This window comes from Microcaecilia unicolor, chromosome 6 (genome assembly GCF_901765095.1).
Source record: "Microcaecilia unicolor chromosome 6, aMicUni1.1, whole genome shotgun sequence".
Classification (NCBI taxonomy): domain Eukaryota; kingdom Metazoa; phylum Chordata; class Amphibia; order Gymnophiona; family Siphonopidae; genus Microcaecilia; species Microcaecilia unicolor.
Genome location: NC_044036.1, coordinates 233,913,907 through 233,937,548, shown reverse-complemented (window position 1 = coordinate 233,937,548; position 23,642 = coordinate 233,913,907). Strand labels below are relative to the sequence as shown.

Here is a 23,642-nt window from a genome sequence, read left to right as displayed (position 1 = left end):
TTACACACTATCTTCTTATTTCAGCTCTCTAAACCAAGACCATCATGACTGCTATTCTCTTCCTAACCTGTTTCCTGTTTACCCTTCCCATACCTCAGGTAATGTCAGGCCCTGACCATCCTATCATCTTATCACCCACAAATGACACACTAGTAGTTACCCTTGATGTTTGTGCTTATGTTAACTGTGGGGATTTAAGTTGGCAACGATATTACTCGGCATATGATATGTACATGTGTCCGGGTTCCAATTGTAACAGTTGGTCTAAAGTATGGTGGAAATCAGGTCAGGGTCCATACCAGGGTAACGACAATCCCTTAAGAAAGAGTATTACCATTCTCAAGCTAAAAGCAGATGTCCAGCATTGCCAGTTAGGCCATTGTAACCCTGTTGCCATCACCTTTACAGGTGTAACAGCCAGTACCTACCAGACCTATTCCCTAGGAATAGATGCTACAGGCAGAGATTCTATCGCCACAATCTGTATCCTTTCTCCTGCCAGTTCTTTATTCGGAATTGATATTCCCAATAAGGACACAGATACCACCAACTATCACATTGCCTTTCTCACCCACCGAGTAGAGAAAAACCCATTAATGCCAACATTAACCCCTGCAATTAAGATCCCATATCAGGTTTGCAGGATTGAGAATGCCAAGGATTGGGTTGTTCTGGAAACTGGATTTGGTGAACGGAACCTTTGGCTAGAATGGGCCCACTTCACCATAGCAAGTTTGAATGTCTCCAACTGCTACTTCTGCGCCCTTAGCAGATCCCTTCCCTTTTGACCTCTCCAACCATCCAGAAAGTTTCCTGTGCATGTTACAGTTACTCCAGGTGTTAGAGCCTATTAATGAGTCTTGTCAAGCCCTAGCAGAACGCTATCCTGCATTGCCTCTACGACAGAGAATTCCCCCCCCCCCCCCCCACCTTCGTAAGACCTGATCCCACTACCATGCTCCAGACTTGCCTGGCCAGGTACCCAACCCGAAACTCGAGGTTTGTGGGTAATTTGACTTCCTGCAAAACTACCCATTACAGTATTGAACTGATAAATTTTACTGCCTTTTCTCAAGCCCGTACTGATGTATGGTGGTATTGTGGAACCAATGCTCTGTATCACACCCTACACAGAAGTTGGAAAAGAACTTGTGCCCTTGTTAAATTGGTAATTCCACTAACAATTGCCTCCCTGAGTTCACCCCATTCACCTTCCACACACCGATCTAAGAGACAAGCTTCGGTATCAGGCTCATTCGATGATCATGTCTATATTGACTCAATTGGAGTTCCTAGAGGGGTACCTGATGAGTTCAAGGCCTGCAATCAAATTGCCTCAGGATTTGAGTCATTTTTCTTTCCTTGGGCTACAATTAACAAAAATGTAGATTGGATTAATTACATCTACTACAATCAGTAAAGATTTGTTAATTATAGCAGAGATGCCATTCAAGGTATAGCAGCCCAATTAGATGCCACCAGTAGAATGACAATGGAAAATCGAATGATTCTTGATATGATGACAGCATCGGATGGTGGAGTGTGTATCAAGCTAGGTACTCAATGCTGTACTTTTATCCCCAATAACACTGCTCCAGACGGGTCAATCTTTATAGAGCTCTGAAAGGCCTCACTTCACTTTCAGAGGAACTGGCTCGCAACTCTGGTATTGACACCTCCTGGACCGGATGGCTGGATAAAACCTTTGGAAAATGGAAAAATCTTTTTGTTTCAGCTGCAATTGCTATTGTTGTTTGCATTTCTATTTTCATAGTTGTAGGATGTTGTATCATCCCATGCCTTAGAGAATTAATGGTACGCGCAGTTACTGCTGCTATAAGCAAGAAAGAACGTACAGGTCATTATGTCCTGTAGGAACACATGATGACCAATATTGAGCTTATTGCTGAAACAGAAGGAGAAGGATCATATGCTTCTATGTATTTTTCAAGCCATTAGAAGTTAGCATGGCCTTCCTATATATTCTAGTCCTGTTACAGTTAAGGTATTACAACACTTGCAATTATAATACTTTTGAGTTTTGCAGTACTTATTCATATTATTAGCTTTTTATGTAACCACTATAGTTTTTATTAATTTTAAATGAAACGTCTGCTTTATTAATATCAATTTAAGCAATATTTACATAATCAAAGTTTGACTACTGATTACTTTTGTAACAATGATATATTAGTTTGTCTCAGTCATATATACACTCAACTTTACTGGTTCCACTGTACAACACCTAGACTTAAATGACTCCTCATGTTTCCAAGTCTCACACTGCTCTAGAGGGGTAACCATGTATACATAGCTAGATTTCTTTGGGTGGTTTACCTTAAGAGGGAACATAGAACTTCACGTAGTATATATATCTACGTGCTCAAAGATTGATTCTCACTGAGGCTAAAGTTCCACATCATGACAGAGCGCACCTATCCTCTCACAGATATATACATTCCTCCCCCCCCCCCCCAGAACTCTAACAGCCCTCTGGAAAGGACGGCCACACCCACTAGTAGTTATGTGTGCCGGCCCTTGGAGGCCCGGCAAGAGGGGAATGAAGAGTTATGCTAGCCCTAGCTCTCAGTAAAATACAGGCCAATGGCTCAGGCTAAGAGCTAGGCCTCTTAAAATCCAAAAATCATCTCTGATACAAAATACATTTCACTGCAGCTCAAGCTGAAATGAGTTCCCAGAGAGCTAGGCTTGTAAGAATCAGAGATCACCTTTGACACAGTTATATTTCACTGTAGCAAGTGCTGAACTGGCAAGGGAGGGGGCATTTGCTCTGGGACTGGCACCTGTGAGAAGTCACGAGCAGATTGTTTTGGCTAATATAAATTGATAGAGGGTTAGATATATGTAGGACGAGCATACCTAAGGGGGGGAGCTGAAGAGAGCAAAATGACCTGTGAGATCATCTCACAGATGCTCTCTGAACATACAGTATCTTGTTTATAGTTAGTTTGAGAACTTGTGAAGTCATCCTTATCAACTGATAAGGGCCAAGAGCCCTGGTGAGAAAGACTGGGGTCTATTGGAACCAATGAAGCCAAAATGGTATATAAGGACCAGTCTGAGGGGTATTAAATCAGATAAGACGGAACAACAGAAGAGAGAAGGCTGGAGATAGACGTGGCAGGAGATGCTGTTCTATCATATGACTGCCTGAACTGCTTGTACTATCTTTGGGTGAGATATCAATGTTAATAAACTATACTTCTTTATCTACTAAATACTGGGTTTCTTTCTAATTACAAGGGTCTATATTGCCTTGACTGAGTAACACTGTCATGAGCAGATACCAGGTTGGGGGTAATTAAGGATCTAGAGGGGATATGCTGTTTCTTCCAGGCTAGTAAAAGGGCCATGCCTTCCGCTGCCCAGATAGAGATGGCAGACCTAGCAAATAAACAATAGACACCAGTGCATATGGACGAATAAAACAGGACTGTCTCAAAGTTTAAAACCCAGAAGTCTAACTTGAGCAGTTCCTTAGACTGTTTAAACACTAAGAACATGAAACAATGTCTACAAGGTCCAGGAAAACTACCAAAGTAGGAATGCTTATAAATTTTGTTCCCAGTGAAGTATAAACAAATAACATTTCTGGGAATAGCTCCAAGTCCCTAGTAGCTCGGGCTAGCACTGCCTGAACAGAGAAGTAAAAGTAAGTTTAAATCTCTAGACCCTAGAAATATAATACTGGGGTGCAGGTAATCCTTATCATATCTGATCTACAGCTAATCTTATCATTCATCTAAATCTCGGTGGAACCTCCAACTGTGAGGCATACACAGATAATCATTTGGTGTGTTATTGGGGAACCTGACTCTTAGTATAGATTACTAAAAGAATGGTACTCTTGCCAAATTCTAGCATTAGACAACATAGTGTCAGAAGCAAATGCTCCCTCTTATTTTTAAATCCGCACTCACAATGCCCAAATAATAACAGCACTAACTCCATAACCAAGTATTATAAAAATAAAATTTATTTACAGTAGCAGCAAAGATAATGTGCAAAGAAGGCAAGAATAAAGACACAGGAAGTCGTATCATAGAAACAGCTCAGAGTAAATGCACATTACACCCTAGATAAGTTCTAATTCCATCAACTAATTTTAAACTCAAAGCAATACACATGGCAAACATACAACCTGATGCAGACATCCAGCAGGTGGCAGAGTGTTCCTCAAAAGGTCAATCAGATGCAAAGCAGGGCGATATCTCAGATGGAATATCAACACAGCAGCCTTTTGTTTCAAATATTAGCCCTCTTTTTATACAGTAATCACGAGCTGCAGCTAAGCCAATAATGTGCAATATTGTTATTCTGGCCATCCTTTTCAGCATTCTTTTGTCTGTATGCAAGACCGAGGCTCATTAAACAACAGGCTTTAGCAATGAAGGATGAAATAAGTCTGAGTCTTCATTTTAAAGTTGCTAATGCTTTATAGTGCCATATATTATAATCCCACATATTTTGTTATTATAGGAACATACAGTGCTGTATATAGTGCTTGTATTGCTCCTACATTTTCATGTTTGAGATATTTCAGTACCCTAGGGTGAAAGCCATCCGATCCAGGTGATTTACTACTCTTTCAGTTGTCAGTGATTTTCAACATACTTTGAGCAGTGTCTAAATGTATAGAGAATCTTAAAGCTTGAGCCATATTTTTCATGTTGAAGTTAAATGCACACAAAACCAGGGTTTCTTGATTCACTAATCATGTGGAATGTGTACCGGATGTTATTAAAATAGGGAAAAATGAAAAACTGAAAGTTTAGTGGGCATCCAGGGTATTAAGAATGATATACCAAATGAAGAGGATCCATACCCAATCCAAGTGGGTTATATCAACGCCAGATCCGCCGTAAACAAAACAACAACACTAACAGATTGGATAATGTCAGAAAACCTTGACCTACTTTTCATCACTGAAACCTGGAACCATGATCAAAAGGACCCCATAATCCTAGACCTCTGCCCTCCAGGATACAAAATCATCCACTGGACCAGAAAGGAAAAGAGAGGCGGAGGCATAGCACTAATCTATCGATCCCACCTCACCACCAACGAGCCCATAACACCTCAACTTGAAATTGCCTCAATCAGAATCCACAACAAAACCCTGCACGATCACTTGAACTGTGTCCTGTTTTACAGACCACCAGGTAATTGGAATGAAGTCCAGATTAACTTCATGGACTTCATCTCAAAAACTTGTGCTACCAATTCCAATATACTACTAATAGGAGACATTAACCTGCACCTAGAAGACCCAAACTCTATTAATGCACAAGAATGTAAGGAATTGCTCCACCTATGGGATCTGAAATGGCCACAAATGCAAGCTACCCATGCCAAAGGGCACACACTTGATCTCTTCGCACACAAACTGCCAACAGACCAGAACCTAATAATAACAGACATCAAATGAACAGAAACACCATGGACTGATCACTACAAACTAAACTTATCCCTAAACTGGCGGAAGAAGGGCTCTTACCATGTACAAGAACTCACAACCTACAATACAAGAGGTCAAGTAGACACGGAAACATTCTGGAAACAGATATACAGTAACGAGTGGACAGCACAAACGGACTCCATTCACTACCTCATAGAATGGGATAAAAGATGCAAAAGTATACTAGACGAAATAGCGCCCTCACGTACAAGAACCTCACGTAGACATAACACGATACCATGGTTCAACGATGAACCAAAAAAGTTAAACACACAATCCTGGAAACTTGAATGAACATGGAGGAAAATAAAAGATGAACCCACCTTCAACATGTGGAAGCAAATACAAAGAAAATACAAATATGCAATAAGACAGTCCAAAAGATCATACTATAAAACTAAAATAGGGACAGACCATACAGATACGAAGAAACAATACCAACTCATGAATAAACTCCTAGACACTACCTTGGTCACTAAAACCAACACAGACCTCCCATTGGCAGACAAACTTGCTAAATACTTCAACGAAAAAACTGTAAACCTACGCAACACGCTACCTCAGGACAATACCGATATCGAACACTTCCTCAATGGTTTGGACCCAACACCCGGAGAATACCCAGCAGACCGAACCTGGTCAAACTTCACTCTCCTTACCTTCGGAACAGTCACTCAGGCGATTAGTAGGTCTGCCAACACCCACTGTCAACTAGATACCTGTCCCAGCTACCTAATAAAATCCGCCCCTGGCCGCTTCATAACAGATCTCACATCCAACCTAAACTACATGCTTCAGCAAGGACTCTTCCCTAAGGAAAATGGCAATATCCTACTCACCCAAATACCAAAAGACACCAAGAAAAAAACCAAATGATATCACTAATTACCACCCAGTAGCATCTATTCCACTGGTAGTCAAACTGATGGAAAGCCTGGTAACCAAACAACTAACCGATTATATAAACAAATTCTCAATACTACATGATTCACAATCAGGATTTCGCCCCCTCCTCAGCACTGAAACAGTATTAATTACACACCTAGCCAAATTCAAGCAGGAAATAGCAAGAGGCAAAAGCATCCTTCTCCTCAAATTCGACATGTCCAGCGCATTCGACATGGTAAACCATAACATACTACTAAGACTACTTGATTACTTCGGAATTAGTGGAAATATACTCAGCTGGATCAAAGGTTTCCTAACCACAAGAACATATCAAGTGAAATCAAACTCCAAAATATCATCACCATGGAAAACAGACTGTGGAGTACCCCAAAAATCACCACTATCACCGATCCTCTTCAACCTAATGATGACCCCACTAGCCAAGGCACTATCCAACCAAGGCCTTAACCCCTTCATCTATGCAGATGACGTCACAATGTACATTCCCTACAAACATGATCTGACAGAAATCACCAACAAAATCAAGGCCAGCTTGAACATCATGGATTCATGGGCTAACGCATTCCAACTAAAACTGAATAAAGAAAAAACACACTGCCTCATCCTCTCATCCCAATACAGTGCACATAACCCCACAAGTATCAACACCCCAGATTACATTCTCCCTATCTCACAACCTGAAAATCCTCGGTGTTATAGTGGACCGTAACCTTACACTAGAGAGCCAAGTAAAGTCCACAACAAAGAAAATGTTCCACTCAATGTGGAAACTCAAACGATTGAAACCATTCCTCCCGAGGGAAACATTTCGTAGCCTGATACAATCAATGGTACTAAGTCACGACGACTACTGTAATGGAATTTATGCAGGATGCAAAGAACAAATCCTAAAGAAACTTCAAAACCGCTCAAAACACGGCAGCCAGGCTTATATTTGGTAAAATGCCATTTGAAAGTGCTAAACCACTCTGTGAAAAACTACATTGGCTCCCAATCAAAGAACGCCTTGCCATCAAAATCTGCACCCTAGTTCATAAAATAATCTTCAGCGACGCCCCAAGATACATGACAGACCTCATAGACCTACCAACCAGAAACTCATCCAAATCATCGCGAACATACCTAAATCTCCACTACCCAAGCTGCAAAGGACTTAAATACAAATCAACTTACGTATCCAGCTTCTCCTACATAAGTACACAACTGTGGAACGCATTAGCGAAAGCCGTGAAAACAACATACGGCTATCTAAACTTCCGGAAATCACTAAAAACGTACTTGTTTCGAAAGGCATACACTACCAATCCAACCTAAATGCTTAAACTACGCAACACATCAAAACCAAAGAACGTAATGGTCATAACTCAACCCTTCCGCTTTAAGATACCCTAATTGCAACTGTTCCACGAGAACCCACTTTGTATTTGTTCTCACCGGAGTCTGCGAATGCCTCTCCAGTACTATGTAAGCCATATTGAGCCTGCAAATAGGTGGGAAAATGTGGGATATAAATGCAGCAAATAAATAAATACTAGACCCACCTTTGTCTTTCAAAGCACAGACTGCTAGTTTATTTAAGAAGGTTTTTTTTTTAATTAAGATAACTATGCTCAGTGCTTATATTCATGAATATCATTTTGATTATTGGTTTAGAGTTTTATTTTAGCCCAACTGGATTATTGTAATGTTTTATATTTGGACATTTCAGTGAAATTGAGCAATCGTCTACAATTACTGTATGATTTTTAAGAGGAGTAAGTTTGACCATCTAGCTTATTTTTGAAAGAGAAAGACGCCCATATTTCGATCCAAATCGGGAGATGGGCGCCTTTCTCTCATGGGCAACCAAATCGGTATAATCGAAAGCCGATTTTGGACGCCTCCAACTGCAGTCTGTCGCGGGAACAAACAAAGTTGACGGGGGCATGTCGGGGGCGTGGTGAAGGCGGGACTGGGGCGTGTTTATCAGCCGAGGAGAGATGGGCGCGCTCGGCCGATAATGGAAAAAAGAAGGGCGGCAGAAACGAGAATTTGGGCCGCTTTTTTTTTTACCCTTTTTTTTCCATGAACAAGTCCCCAAAAAGTGCCCCAATTGCCCAGATGACCACCGGAGGGAATCGGGGATGACCTCACCTGAATCTCCCAGTGGTCACTAACCCCCTTCCACCAAAAAAAAAACAACTTAACTTTTTTCCAGCCTGTATGCAGGCCTCAAATGTCATACCCAGCTCCATCACAGCAGTATGCAGGTCCCTAGAGCAGTTGTTAGTGGGTGCAGTGGACTTCAGGCAGGTGGACCCAGGCCCATCCCCCCACCTGTTACACTTGTGCTAGTAAATGGGAGCCCTCCAAACCGCCCTCAAAACCCACTGTACCCACATCTAGCGGCCCCCCTTCACTCATAAGTGCTATGGTAATGGTGTAGAGTTGTGGGGAGTGGGTTTTGGGGGGGATTTGGGGGACTCAGCACCCAAGGTAAGGGAGCTATGGACTTGGGAGGTATTTTAATTTTTTTTGTTACTTTTTACAAGTGCCCCCTAGGGTGCCCGGTTGGTGTCCTGGAAAGTGAGGGGGACCAGTGCACTATGAATCCTGGCCCCTCCCACGACCAAATGCCTTGGAGTTGGTCGTTTTTGAGCTGGGCGCCTTCAGTTTCCATTATCGCTGAAAACTGATACCACCCAGCTCAAATCCGCACAAATCCGATGCATTTGCCCGGCACCAACCGTATTATCGAAACAAAAGATGGACGCCCATCTTTTTTGAAAATACGGTCTGTCCCGCCTCTTTGCGGACCCGTCCTCGGAGATAGGCGCCCATGGAGATGGGCGTTCACGTTCAATTATGCCCCTTCATTTGTCTCCCCAGCTGAAGGAATGACATAGGCACACATAATTTTTAAATCTTGCTACATAATTTTTAAGATCTAGCATGATTTAAAAAACAACTCAGGTCACTCAAATGGTCTCGCACTCATCCAGACTAAGTTCTAATCGGTCATTATATTAGCTGAATTTTGTCAGTCCAACATTTAAAGGTATTAAATTTAAATGAGTTTTGCAGACCTCGTTCGTATATCAGGCTCCTAAGGTATGGAATAATTTACCATTTGGTCTTAAACACCAACCTTGTTTGTTTTGGAAGGATTTTAAATTTTGTTTTATTTAAGAAATTTGTGAATTCAGATATTTAAATGGCTATAACTTGTATGTATTATAAGTACATGTAACTATATAGACTTAAAATTGTAAGCCGCTTTGGACCTCTATAGGGAATAACGTGTCAATTTATATTAGATTTCATTAGATTTGGCTGAGTACATCTTCCAGGATCACCAAGTTTTCTTTCAGTTCCTTCACATTGAACACCATTTCTGGTACAGGTAGATGTCTTACATCTTCTTCCGTAAAGACTGAAGCAAAGAATTCAGTCAGTTTCTCCACTATGGCCTTGTCCTCCCCAAGTGCCCCCTTTACTCCTTCACGATCTAACAATTCCATGGATTCCCTCACAGGCTTTCTGCTTCTGATGTACCCGAAAAAGTTGTTACTGTGGCAAGTTTCTCTTCATATTCTCTTTTAGCCTTCTTTATCAATGCTTTGCATCTACCTTGCCAGTGTTTATTTTCTTCATTCAGGTCCTTTTTCCATTCTTTGAAGGATGTTCTTTTGGCCCTAATAACCACCTTTTCACCATACTAGCTGTCATTTGCTATTCTTTCCACCTTTGTAAATATGTCGAATGCATCTGGTCTGGGCTTCCAAGATGGTATTTTTAAACAACGTCCATGCCTGATTTAAAATCCTAACCTTTGCAGCTGATCCTTTAAGCTTCTTTTTAACCATTTTCCTCATTTTATCATAGTTGCCCTTTCAAAAATTAAATGCTGCCACAGTAGATTTTCTTTGTGACTTCACTCCAGATATTAGCTCAAATCTGATCATGTTATGATCACTGTCTCCCAGCAGATCCAACACCATTACATCTCATGTTATGCAATGTATTTCACTAAGGACTAGATCTACAATAGTTCCCCTCTTGGTTCCTGCACAAGTTGTTCTAAGAAGCAGTCATTTATTACATCCAGGAATTTTACCTCCCTAGCACTCCCTGATATAACATTTATTGTGTCAATATTGGGGTAATTGAAATAACAAAATTATAGTAAAATTCTACACTTATATACTAGGTATTTGAAGGCGTATCTTGTAAGTTTCAATGAAAAGTTGGTGGAGAAAAAAAAGACTTCAGTGTTCGTGGAGACATCTCATTTTAAAGGACACACCTTTCTAAGCAAAGAGGACTCCTCATTAATCATCAGTCTTCAAAAAAAACTCCACATATCATCTCATATTCATGGAACTATTACATAACCACCTTTCCACAATATCTATGGGGTGAGACTCAATTTTTATGATGAGAGTATAACACCAATTATTACTTATCTTGAATGACGAGATGTGTTCTTTATAGGATACCTTCTTCACAATAATAAAGATCAAATTTCCCAACAGGGGAACCCTGTTTCGCCTATATCAGGCTGATTCAGGGGAAAATCATTTATAATTATATACATCCAACCCCCCTCTTTTTGGTATTGGAGAAATAAGTTTCACCAACTCATGCTTTGGGAATCCCGAGGGGCGAGATTATCGCCAAAGAGAGGGGTGCAATTTCTGACAATCTGGCAGCCGTATATTAATATCATGTCTCCTAGAGCGTGTAGCCAAGTCCTGAATAGACTACCGGAGGGGAGGGCTAGACGTGGGGAGTGATGTCTTGTGACACCAGCAGGAAACATTGTTCATTGTTACATAGACATATAAGTATGTCATTCTAAATAATTATAATGTTGAAAAATAGAGGGTGGGAGTGGGGGAGGAGGGGTTGAATTTATTTTCCTGCTGAGATTGCAGCTCGTGCGGGTCACAAAAGCCAGGATCCTACGAGAAGCAGATACTGATTTAGTCCGGGGAAGGGGGGATCTCCTTGTGGAAAGCTGGTCTGGGGGGAAGGGGAGAAAATGGAAAAATGCATGATGGTGGTCATGTCAATATGTTTTTACCCAAGTTGTTTGGTTCGGTTAATTACGAAATGTACCATGCGATTGATGTTTTCTTACACATGTTATGCCATCAATAAAAATATTGAACTCTAAAACAGTCCCCCCCCAAATCGCCCCCCCCCAAACATTCAACTCAACTTCAAGCGTACATGCTTCCACCAAACCCCAAAGGTCTTTACCCCCACCACCTCCACCCGTTCCCATTGGGCCACTTCCTGGACAGCTTGGACAACGTCCCAGGAGACCTGCTCAGCAGACCTGCACTCCTGGCGCAGGGACACCCCGCAGCGAGCCATCCATAGGCAGTATCTGATGATAACTGAGATTAGAAAGGCGGTACCTGGCTCTAGCCGCCCCGTCCCCCCTGCCTCCCATACACCCAGTCCGCATAGGTGTAGGACATGAAGCTGGGGATGGCCAGCAAGGCGGCCACTCTCTGGCAAACTGCTACGGAGAATGGACACTCCCTCAGGAAGTGGTCCATGGTCTCCAGCCGGCCAGCACACTCCCCCCTCGGGCAGTCTCGGTCCTGCTGGTTCCTACACCGAAGGTTTGCCCTAACATACAACCTGCCATGTAGGGACAGCCAGGCAATGTCCCTGTACTTGTGTGGGATGCGTTTGGATGAAATAAAACGCAGGCCCTTCCTCAGCACGGGCTCCGGAGCATCCCTAAGAACCAAGGGAGAAGAGAAGCGTTGGGAGCGAACCTGCTCCACCCAGATCTCCCTCTGCCCTGCCCTAACTTCCTCCCATGTAATGTCCCACAGCCGAACCAGCTTTACCAAGGATTTGTAGTAGCCTACCCCCTCTGGGAAACCTTTCCGCAACCGTCCCACCCTACCTCCCCCCAACCAAGGACCCCAAAATCCCTCCCACCACTGGACAACACTGTGTACCCATCCTGGGGCATCCGGGCCCCCCGCCCGCCCCAGGTTAAACTGGATGAAGAGGGAGGAGAATAGCAAGACCGGGTTTACCATTCCCACCCCCCTTCCTCCCGTGACCGGTAAGTAATATTACGTCTAACCGGGTTCATCCTGTTCCCCCACAGGAGTTGAAAGAACACGCTGTAAATTGCCGTGAAACAGCGTTCGGCAGGAGACAGATGTAGCTCAGGAGGAGGAACATGGGGACCACCTGGCTCTTCAGCAACCGGACCTGGTCCTCCATGGGCATCTGCCACCCCTTCCAGCGGTCCACCTTCTCCCTCGCCTCCGCTATCCTTTGCTCCCAATTCTCCCACCCGTAATCCCCCCCCCAAAATACACTCCCAAAACCCTCATTTTCTCTATCCCATCCGGAAACCCACCCCCTAAATTAAACCACCGGCCCTCCGGCCCCACCCACAAGCTGGTGCTCTTGCCCAGGTTACCTGAGACCCCGAAGCCTGGGAGTACTCTGCAAGGGTCTCCCGCAGCCTCCTCCCCTCCCTGCGATCTGCCACCCAGACGGTGACATCGTCCGCATAAGCGATGACTCGCAACACATTCCCTTTGCCTACCTCCACCCCTCTGAGACCGTCCTCCTCCCCCCCCCCTTTCCAGCCTCCTCACCAGGGGATCAATGGCAAAAGCGTACAGCAGGGGGCTCAAGGGGCACCCCTGCCGCGATCCCCACCTCCACCCCCCTTCATCCATTCACCAGGGGAAAGAATCGCGCCCCCACATACAATAACTGCAGTTGCGTGATCCATTCCCCCGGGAATCCATAGTGGTCTAGGACCTTCCATAAAAAATCCCACTGCACTCGGTCGAAGGCCTTGTCCTGGTCCAAGGCCACGACCAGCCTGCTCTCTCCCACCCGACTACATTCCAGGCCCTCCCTCACCCAGGCCACTGCCTCCAGCACCCCCCTTCCCGGGACCCCACACCCCTGCGGGGCCGCCAGCACTTCCACAGAGATCTTCCTCATGCGAGCAAGGAGCATGTGAACGAAGATCTTCCGGTCGGTGTTCAGAAGTGCAATCGGCTGCCAAATTGCCACATCCTGGGGGTCCTTGCCATTGCTAAGGAAGACCAAAGCTGATGCCCCCATCGACTCAGGCAAGGAGCCCCCTGTTCGTGCCGCCTCCCAGATTGCCAACAAGACCGGCGCCAACTGATCCCTAAACCGCTGGCCTCACTATCCAGAAACCCTATCTTCCCTGTTTGTGAGGTATCTCTGCAAGATACTTATCCCGAACCATGCGCTTTTGAGCGACTGTCGGCCTTCCCCTGAGCGACTGTATTTATAAAACTTTCCTGAAAACTTTGTGTGTACTAAGTATTTTTGGCGCAGTAATTTTAAAAGGGAAAGTATACATTTACTTTCCATAAGAACATAAGAATACCCATACTGGGCCAGATCAATGGTCCATCTAGCCCAGTATCCTGCTTCCAACAGTGGCCATTCCAGGTCACAAGTACTTGGCAAAAACCCAATTAGTAGCAACGTTCCATGCTACCAATCCTGGGGCAAGTAGTGGCTTCCCCTATGTCCATCTCCCACTTCACTATCGTGCTCATTTTCAAAAGAGAAAAACATTCAAAAAGTGGCATAAGTCTGCATTTGGACGTCCTATATAATAATTCTCACCTCCAACGTTCTAATGTGCCTGGGACCGTGGCTCCCTCGGAGATGGTCTGCTAGGCAGTTTAGAATGCACTGACGTCAGTGATGTCACTGACAGTTGATTCCAAGGCAAGGCCCCCTGCCTGGGAAACAGCTGTCAGTGCCCCCCCCCTTGGCGCAACACCCAAGCCCCTGCCCTGAAAAACCGTGAGCCAGGCAGGGGGAGGAGTAGGGAAACAAGCAGAGCGTGTTTCCCTACTCCTCCCCCTGCCTACCAATCAGCTCTCAGTGCCCTCCCTCGGCGCAACACCCAAGCCCCTCCGCCCTGGCGCAGCACCCAAGCCCCTACCCCACCCTCGACGCATCACCCGATCCTCCCCCCGGCGCATCACCAAAGCCCCTACCCCCCCCCCTCTCGGGCACATCAACTCCCTCGCCACCCGCAGCCGCCAATACTAATGCTGTCCCGCCGCTGCTGCTTCTCCTGTGGAGCAGCAGCGGCCGGTATAAAAAGAAAAAAGCCAAAAAAAGATTTTTAACCTGAAACACGGCTCCGTAGACAGCCATCTGGCATTGGCTGTAGTCTCTGCAGCCGCTCCTCCTCTCCCCTCCACATCACTGCCCCTGCAGGAAGACCCCGGAGGAGCGCAGCGACATCAGAAGGGAGAGGAGGAGCGGCTGCAGAGATGACAGCCAATGCCAGATGGCTGTCTACGGAGCCGTGTTTCAGGTTTAAAATCTTTTTTTGGCTTTTTTCTTTTTGTACCGGCCGCTGCTGCTCAACAGGAGACGCAGCAGCGGCCGGACAGCGTTAGTATTGGCGGCTGCGGGTGGCGAGGGGGTTGATGTGCCTGAAGGGGGGGGGGTAGGGGCTTGGGTGATGCGCTGGGGGGGGTATGGGTTTGGGTAATGCGCCGAGGGGGGAGGGGAGGGTCGCTGGACATGGGTGGCTGCAGGGGGAGAGGAGGGTCGCTGGACATGGATGGCTGTGGGGGGGGGGCAGGGAAGAGGGAGGTGGGGAGGGGGTCCTGAGACCAGATGGGTAGCTGCAGGGGAGACAGAAGGGACGCTGCAGGGGGGGCAGGGGGACAGGAGGATCGCTGGACATGGGTGGCTGCAGGGGGGGCAGGGGAGAGAGGTGGGTCGCTGGACATGAGTGGCTACAGGGGGGGACAAGGGGAAAGGAGAGGAGGGGTCGTTGGACATGGGTGGCTGCAGGGGGCAGGGGAGAGGATGGTCGCTGGACATGGGTAGCTGCAGGGGGAGAGGAGGGTTGCTGGACATGGGTGGCTGCAGAGGAGGCAGGGGGAGAGGAGAGTCACTGGACATGGGTGGCTGCAGGGGGAGCAGGGGAGAGAGGAGGGCCGCTGCACATGCGTGGCTGCAGGGGCAGAGGAGGGTTGGTGGGGAGGGGGTCCTGAGACCAGATGGGTGGCTGCAGGGGGGGCAGGGGAGACAGGAAGGGCGCTGCAGGGGGGGGGAATTACCTTGCTAGCACCTGTTTCATTGCCTACCGAAACAGGCCTTTTATACTAGTTTTTCTCACAAAAACGTCCAAATCAGCATTTTTGAAACCTATTTTTAGACGTTTTTCTCTGAAGTCCACCAGAAGTGCGTCCAAATCTCAAGGTTGAGTGCCAGGGGCATGTTCTAGGTGGAACTTGGGCGTTCCTAAGACTTAGACATTTTTCAGCCATAATGGAACAAAACAAAACCGTCCAGGACTAAAACTTAGACATTTTGAGCTAGACCTGTTTTTATCAAGAATAAGACACAAAAAGGTGCCCTAAATAACCAGATGACCACTGGAGGGAATCAGGAATGACCTCCCCTTATTCCCCCAGTGGTCACTAACCCCATTCCACCACCCAAAAATATGATGAAAAACATAACTTACCAGCCTCTATGCCAGCCTCAGATGTTATACTCCGGTCCATTAGAGCAGCATGCAGGTCCCTGGAGTAGTCTAGTTTTGGGTGCAGTCAGTGGTGAGCTGGAGCCGGCTCTGTCCGGCTCGCAAGAGCCACTTGTTAAATTTTGACAGCTCTTGCGAGTCGGTTGTTGTTGGGGGCGAGCCGGCTCCATTGCGGGAGGTAAGCATGCAGGAGGGCGCCATCACAGGCCATGCTTACCTCCCCTGCCGCTCCGAAGCATGTCCAATGATGTCCTTCACCCCCACCCTCCCCTCCCGCTCCCATCCAGTCTTTTTTTAATTACCTCCGTTTCCAGGCTTCCCCTGCTTGCTTCGGATGATGTTCGTGCCTTAGTCCCGCCTTCATTCTGATGTCATTTCCTTTTTTCGCAAAGGCGGGACTAAGGCACGAACATCATCCGAAGCAAGCAGGGGAAGCCTGGAGACGGCCAGCATGCAGCAGGGCTTTAAATAGCGTGCGCTTCGACGGAGGTAATTAAAAAAAGACGGATGGGAGCGGGAGGGGAGGGTGGGGGTGAAGAACATCGTTGGACATGCTTGGGAGCGGGAGGGAAGGGCAGGGGAGGGAGGAGAATCGCTGGGTATGGATGGGTAGAGGGGGCTGGGAAGAGAATTGCATGGATGGGTAGAGGGGGGCAGGGGAGAGACTTGCTGGGCATGGGTGGGTAGAGGGTGGCAGGGGAGAGACTTGCTGAGCATGGGTGGGTAGAGGGGGGCAGGGGAGAGACCTGCTGGGCATGGGTGGGTAGAGGGGGCAGGGGAGAGACTTGTTGGGCATGGATGGGTAGAGGGAGGCAGGGGAGAGACTTGTTGGTCATGAATGGGTAGAGGGGGACAGGGGAGAAACTTGCTGAGCATGGGTGGGTAGAGGGGGGCAGGGGAGAGACTTGCTGGGCATGGGTGGGTAGAGGGTGGCAGGGGAGAGACTTGCTGAGCATGGGTGGGTAGAGGGGGGCAGGGGAGAGACCTGCTGGGCATGGGTGGGTAGAGGGGGCAGGGGAGAGACTTGTTGGGCATGGATGGGTAGAGGGAGGCAGGGGAGAGACTTGTTGGTCATGAATGGGTAGAGGGGGGCAGGGGAGAAACTTGCTGAGCATGGGTGGGTAGAGGGGGGCAGGGGAGAGACTTGCTGGGCATGGATGGGTAGAGGGGGGGCAGGGAATTGCTGGGTATGGATGGATAGAGAGGGGCAGGGGAGAGAGGAGAGTTTCAGGACATGGATGGAGGGGAGGGCAAGAGAAATTCTGGACATGGATGGAGGGGAGGGAAGGGAGAGAGAAGAAATGCTGGACATGGAGGGAAGATAGAGGAAGGAGATTAGATGAGGGAAAAGGAAGTGAGAGAAACTGCACATGGATAGAGAAAATAGGCAGAAGCTGGATCCACTGTACAGTCAAGTCTGCGGAGGACCAGAAATGAAGAAGAAAGGAGGAAAGAAAAGAAATAAATGGAAAGGAAGCCCTGGAAACTACTACTACTACTACTATTTAGCATTTCTATAGCGCTACAAGGCATACGCAGCGCAGATAGAGAGCAGCAGAATCAGATACTGGACCAGCATGATCAGAGGAGAAACAAAGTCACCAGACAACAAAGGTAGAAAAAAATAATTTTATTTTCATTATAGTGTTTGGAATATGTCCACTTTGAGAATCAGGTGCTGAATGTTAAAAGTTTATATTTATTTACTTATTTATGGCATTTTATCCCATATTAAACATGAATTAGATTGGAACCTGGGATCATTTAATTTTTTTTTCCTGGAGAGAGTAATGTGTTGCCCCCCCCCCCCGGGTATAGCCAGCTCTGCAATTTGGGGGGGGGGGGGCGAGGTGGACCGGGGAGAGAGCCTGTTGTTAAAAATTTACCAGCACACCACTGGGTGCAGTGCACTGCAGACAGGTGGATCCAGGCTCTTACGTGTTACACTTGTGGAGGAAAACTGTGAGCCCTCCAAAACTCACCAGAAACTTACTGTACCCACATATAGGTGCCCCCTTCACCTGTAAGGGCTATGGTAGTGGTAAACAGTTGGGGGTAGTGGGTTCTGGGGGGGCTCAGCACACAAGGTAAGGGAGCAATGTTGAGATGTGTACCTGGGAGCATTTTATGAAGTCCACTGCAGTGCCCCCTAGGGTGCCCTACTGCTGTCCTGGGATGTCAGGGGGACCAGTCTACTAAAAATGCTGGCTCCTCCCGCATCCCAATGGCTTGATTTTGTGCGTTTTGCACTTGGACATTTTTTTTCTTTCAAAAATGGACCAAAAAACAAAACGTCCAAATCACAAAGCATTGTTCGGAACAATATTTTCGAGAACAAAAGGCAAATGTTTTTCTTTTTTGAAAATGACCTTCTTTCCTATTTGGATTTTGAACGTTTTTTGCAAAATGTCCAAAGTTGGACTTAGAGGTCATATTGAAAATGCCTCTCCAGGTCTTACTTCACCAGGGTGATGCTCTCCTTTTAGGAGACCTCTCCTCCAAAGCAGCACAGGGGCTGCCAGACTGGAGATGGAACTTCTCTACAACATCCCTCCTCTATGTACCTTTCTGTCTCCCTCAGCTCCTTCAAATCTGCTACTCTAGCCTGAAGACAACGGACTCGTTCTCTGCTTGCCCCAGGATAGGTAGCATGGAATATTTCTACTAATTGAGTTTCTGCCAGGTACTTGTAACATGGATTGGCTACTGTTGGCTAGACAGACCATTGGTCTGACCCAGTATGGCTATTCTTATGTTCTCATGGAAAGTAAACAATTTTCCTTTTGAAATTACTGCGCCAAATATACTTTGTACACACAAAGTTTTCAGGAAAAGTTTTATACAACTTTGAAAATTGGTGTATCTTGATGCACAACTTAAGCAGCCTGTTATAAAACTTCTCTCCGTCTTACTCTTCTAATTACTTATTTAAAAAATTTAGTTGCTGGAGCTGAAGTCAATTAAATATTGTATGGACTGTCTTCGACAATATTTTGGATTGGCATTTGATAGGGTCACAAGCTGACATTGTCTAAACCAGTCTTGTTTCTCTGTGGCCAGTGGTTTCATTATGTGAATGAGACAGTCACCTACAGTTCCAAGATTCTGGCAATAACAAAAGGTAGCAGGCAAGTGTTTTCAATTCCGTCCCTCCTGATTCCTGCCCTTCAGGAAGCCCTACCCCAGTGCCTATCCAAGTGGCTCAGTCCATATAGCCGGCAGGAAAGAAGGCACTTAAGTTTCTTCTTCTGCACAGGTGAAATCTTGTAGTATGAGCTGCAAGATCCCATCATCTTGCAGCTCAAATGTAAGAGTGGCACTGTATGGCAGAGGAAACTGTCACAGTACTAAGTGCCCTTCCTCCTGCCAGCTACAAGAGCCAGAAAGCCAGAGGGAAGTGCTGCATTACAGCATCTGGAGGAATCTAGTTTGCAAGGGAAATCTGGGGCAAGGGCGCCTGTCACAGAACGCCTAGCACCCACCTGGGGCTAACCTTGTAGTCATTTAGAGGGTCTGCCCTCGGCACTGCTCAGGTCTGCCTACACCTGCCACTTGTGCTCTATACTAGCATCGTCCTCCCACAGACTGGGTCCCACTTGCCTCTGGGTGAGTCTCCCACTCTTAAGTTATTCCCCAATGATTTCTAGGTTACTGGGGCCACACTCTCAGGGGGTCCCACAGTTCCTAGGAAGCATCCACAGACCCAATACACAAACTACAAGAATTCTTAGCCAGTCCAGGACAATGGGTTTATTATCACAGTAGAACAGTGAACGCTTGAAAACAGGTGAAAATGAACAGTAAGCAATAACAGGTAGCTGAAAAAGGATCAACAATAAAACTGTCTAAACACTTGTTACTACTTGGGTAGCATCTGGGGAGTTTTAGGAAATTAATTGCTCACAAGTCTTGAACAGGGTCTCAGGACAGAGATGTTTCTCCGCTTTACCCCCACACTGAGACTGGGGAAAATCCAGTACCTCCTGGCTAGATCTGAACTGCAAGGCCAATCAGAGCCCAGGGCACCAACTTTGAAAGTATCTGGCCAATGGTACTTCAGATTGCCTTTCATTAATCTTAATATGAAAAAGAAAGTCTTTTCTGCAACAGCTGTAAAACACAAAACAAATGCCATCTGTTGGCCAATTAGGAGAAATACACTTCATGAAATAATACAGTTCACAGGCTTGAAAACCTACTGTTTCGTCAGAGCGTCATATTATATAGGTTTTCCTAGGGGACCTATCATCCTTGTGTTTCTCCATGAACAGCAGGTGTTGTGTCTCCACAAGAGGTAACGCCAGGACTGGTTCAGTAGATCCAGTGACCTTACCATGCTGGGACACAGAAGCACAACTGATCATATGCAGTGTGAATTGTTTCAAACCACTGAACAAATACTTAGTCACAGGAGAGTGGATTTTCATGGTCTCCAGCAAGACTGTGAATGGGAACCACTCTTTAGAAAAGGGTCGTACCTCTGGATAACAGCTGCTGAATCATTTTCACATTTTCTTCGCTTTCTCTCTGCGTAGCCCCTAAACACCCTGGGGAACCATTTTCAAGCCATTAAGCATCTAGAAACACCTTGAACGAACGGATATGATATAAGACAGATGGAGCTTCCATAAACAGCTGAACATTGCTGCATGAGCTATGGGAGAAAGGGACATGGCTTCTGCATATGGGTTATTAGCAGCTTATAATAGGGTAAGGGCATTGCATTGATGAATGCTCACAACATGGGGGGGGGGGGGGGGGGGCAGGGAATCATGATGTCTGCAACAAACAAGAAACAGAGGACAGAATGAAATACTTACGAGATTCTGATGTTCCAAAATGTAAACAATGGAGAGAGAGAAAGAGAAATTAAGTCATTAGTAAGCATAAGCTCCAGGTTACATAGTGCAATGAATGACGTTCTTTTGGAAATGGCTGCATCAGGACAGGCTCAAAGGATTGTTGGCACTCTGAAACAACTTTTGTTTTTGCAGCCCCATCTTTAGGAACTACCTGTTCTCATGCTTTAAAGCCTCTTGCAGTGCTGGCACAAAGAGACACAGAGAAGCAAGAGCGAATGCACAAGTTCCTGCTGCGGAGGAAAGCTTTTGGAATCCTAAGTTTGGGTGCCTTGAGCCAGTACTTTACTGGTACTCCCCTTGCCAGCCTTTGGCTGGAAACTTTTAAAATATCAAGCAAGTAGATGCCTCCACGTCACCTAATAATAAACTAATCTAGTCCTGATTTTACCCTTCTGCATGCATGGGCAAATTGTTCCAATTTACCAAATAAAATCAGAACTATATTTTCATGCATGCAACAGGCAAACCCAGGACTGGCTCAGCCTGGCCTAGCTGACGTGAAGCCATCTGATCATGCTAAATGCACTACAAAAGTGTTCCAAGGTTAGAAGAAAAATGCTTGTTCTAGCTAGTCCCATAATTCAATCAATTGCTCTTTGAGAATCTTTGGGTAGTTAGCTGATGACACTACAATATGCGATGACACTACAACATGCGAGAACACAGACTGAGCTTCACAAGCTGTTTTTACTATGCAGTAGCTTAAGTGTTAGAAAGGCAGGTTTAATTGGCAACCATCAAATATAGAAACATAGAAACATGATGGCAGATAATGGCCAAATGACCCACCCAGTCTGCCCATCCTCAGTAACCACTAAGTCCTCCTTTTCTTAAGGAGTCCCACGTGCCTGTCCCATGCTTTCTTAAATTCTGACACTGTCCTCATCTCCACAACCTCCACTGGGAGGCCATTCCATGCATCCACCACCCTTTCCATGAAAGAGTATTTTCTTAGATTTCTCTTAAGCCTATTTCCTCTTAACTTCATCATATGCCCCCTCATTCCAGAGTTTTCTTTCATTTGAAAAAGGCTCACCTGCTGTACAATAATGCCACTGAGGTATTTAAACATCTCTATCATATCGCCTTCTCCCACCTCTCTTACAGTGTATACAAGTTGATGTTCATAAGTCTGTCCCTATATGTTTTATGACCAAGATCGCTCACAGGTTTTGTAGCTACCCTCTGGACTGACTCCATCCTGTTTATATCTTTCCGTAGGTGCGGTCTCCAGAATTGCACACAGTACACCTCACCAGAGACTTATACAAGATCACTATCACCTCCTTTTTACATAAGTATTGCCATACTGGGAAAGACCAAAGGTCCATCAAGCCCAGCATCCTGTTTCCAACAGTGGCCAATCCAGGTCACAAATACATGGCAAGGTCCCAAAAATGTACAAAACATTTTATACTGCTTATCCCAGAAATAGTGGATTTTCCCCAAGTCCATTTAATAACGGTCTATGGACTTTTCCTTTAGGAAGCCGTCCAAACCTTTTTTAAAACTCCACTAAGCTAACCGCCTTTACCACATTCTCTGGCAACGAATTCCAGAGTTTAATTACACATTGAGTGAAGAAACATTTTCTCCGATTCGTTTTAAATTTACTACATTGTAGCTTTATCGCATGCCCCCTAGTCCTAGTATTTTTGGAAAGCATGAACAGACGCTTTAACTTTTCCAAAAATACTAGGACTAGGGAGCATGCGATGAAGCTACAATGTAGTAAATTTAAAACGAATCGGAGAAAATGTTCATTCAACGTGCTGGTCATCCTTCTCCTTACACATCCAAGCATCCTTCGCTTTTTCTACCTGTTTGGCCACCTTAAGGTCATCAGACACAATCACTCCCCAAGTCCCGCTCTTCTTTTGTAGACAGAAGCACTTCACCCCCTCTATTATACCATTCCCTTGGATTCTTCAAACCCAATATACAGCAAGAAGTCAAGAGAGAAGGCATGTGGGTCAGTCCATAGTTTTGTGGTCAACAAAGTCTGAAAAGATGAACAGATGGTTCATGCACCAACTACAAAATCGCCACATTTTCTTATTATGAGAGCGCATTCCACAAACTAAACCCTTCATCCTGAATCAAAGGATCTGTAATGTCCTTTATCTCTACTTTCATGGAAACAATTCATTGCTCATTCATTGCCTTATTCTATGTCAGGGTCCAGACAAGGTGTGCATCAGAAAAATATTGTCTGTGCCCCAAAACACTTTACAACTTAAGTCTGAGCACAGGTAGGTGATTGATAGTAACTTTATAAAGACAAATTTGCACATGTATGCCAATATGCATGCAGATAATACCTCTTATAAAATTATCCCATGCATATAAAGTATGCACGATGGTACATTCAGTGTATGTGTATTCCAGGGCACAGTTTGTGCAAACTGTGCGTAGAGTTGTAGTTTACACTCATATTTCATACAATATGCACAAATTTACACCTATTCTCAAGCGGCCTAATATCCACACTTTCAATCTAGGTGTCATTTCTGCAGGATTTATGCTAGTATTTTATAAATACACACAGGTACCTATAAGTCTTTATAAAATATGCTGCACATAAGCACCTTAATGCTCTCTCAATCCAGGTGGCTAGTTATGTCTCGCTACATGCAGAGCCAATAATGTATGCATAACAAGTTGATATGATTACAGTATAAATTAGGGCAGTTCTCACCCTTTTGTGAAACAGAATGAAATTAATAGAACTCAAGTTACTATAAAGTCTTTTTTTAATTTTTGAGGTAAGCAAGAGCCATGGGAACCTCTGCAGGCAGCTATATCAGAGCAAGTGCTCTAAGCACAACTGTGCTTAAGAAAGAGCAAATTCTAATTCTAA

At 45.4% G+C, this 23,642-nt stretch overlaps 1 protein-coding gene across 1 annotated transcript in view; it reads right to left on the bottom strand.

The window, feature by feature from the left end:
* The window catches only part of NSMF (NMDA receptor synaptonuclear signaling and neuronal migration factor), a 742,397-nt gene that overhangs the window by 347,882 nt on the left and 370,873 nt on the right, over positions 1 to 23,642 (bottom strand). The window contains exon 5 of the mRNA XM_030206612.1: positions 20,741 to 20,746. Within this exon, the coding sequence (XP_030062472.1) occupies positions 20,741 to 20,746 (6 nt within the window). The remainder of the gene's footprint in view (positions 1 to 20,740; positions 20,747 to 23,642) is intronic.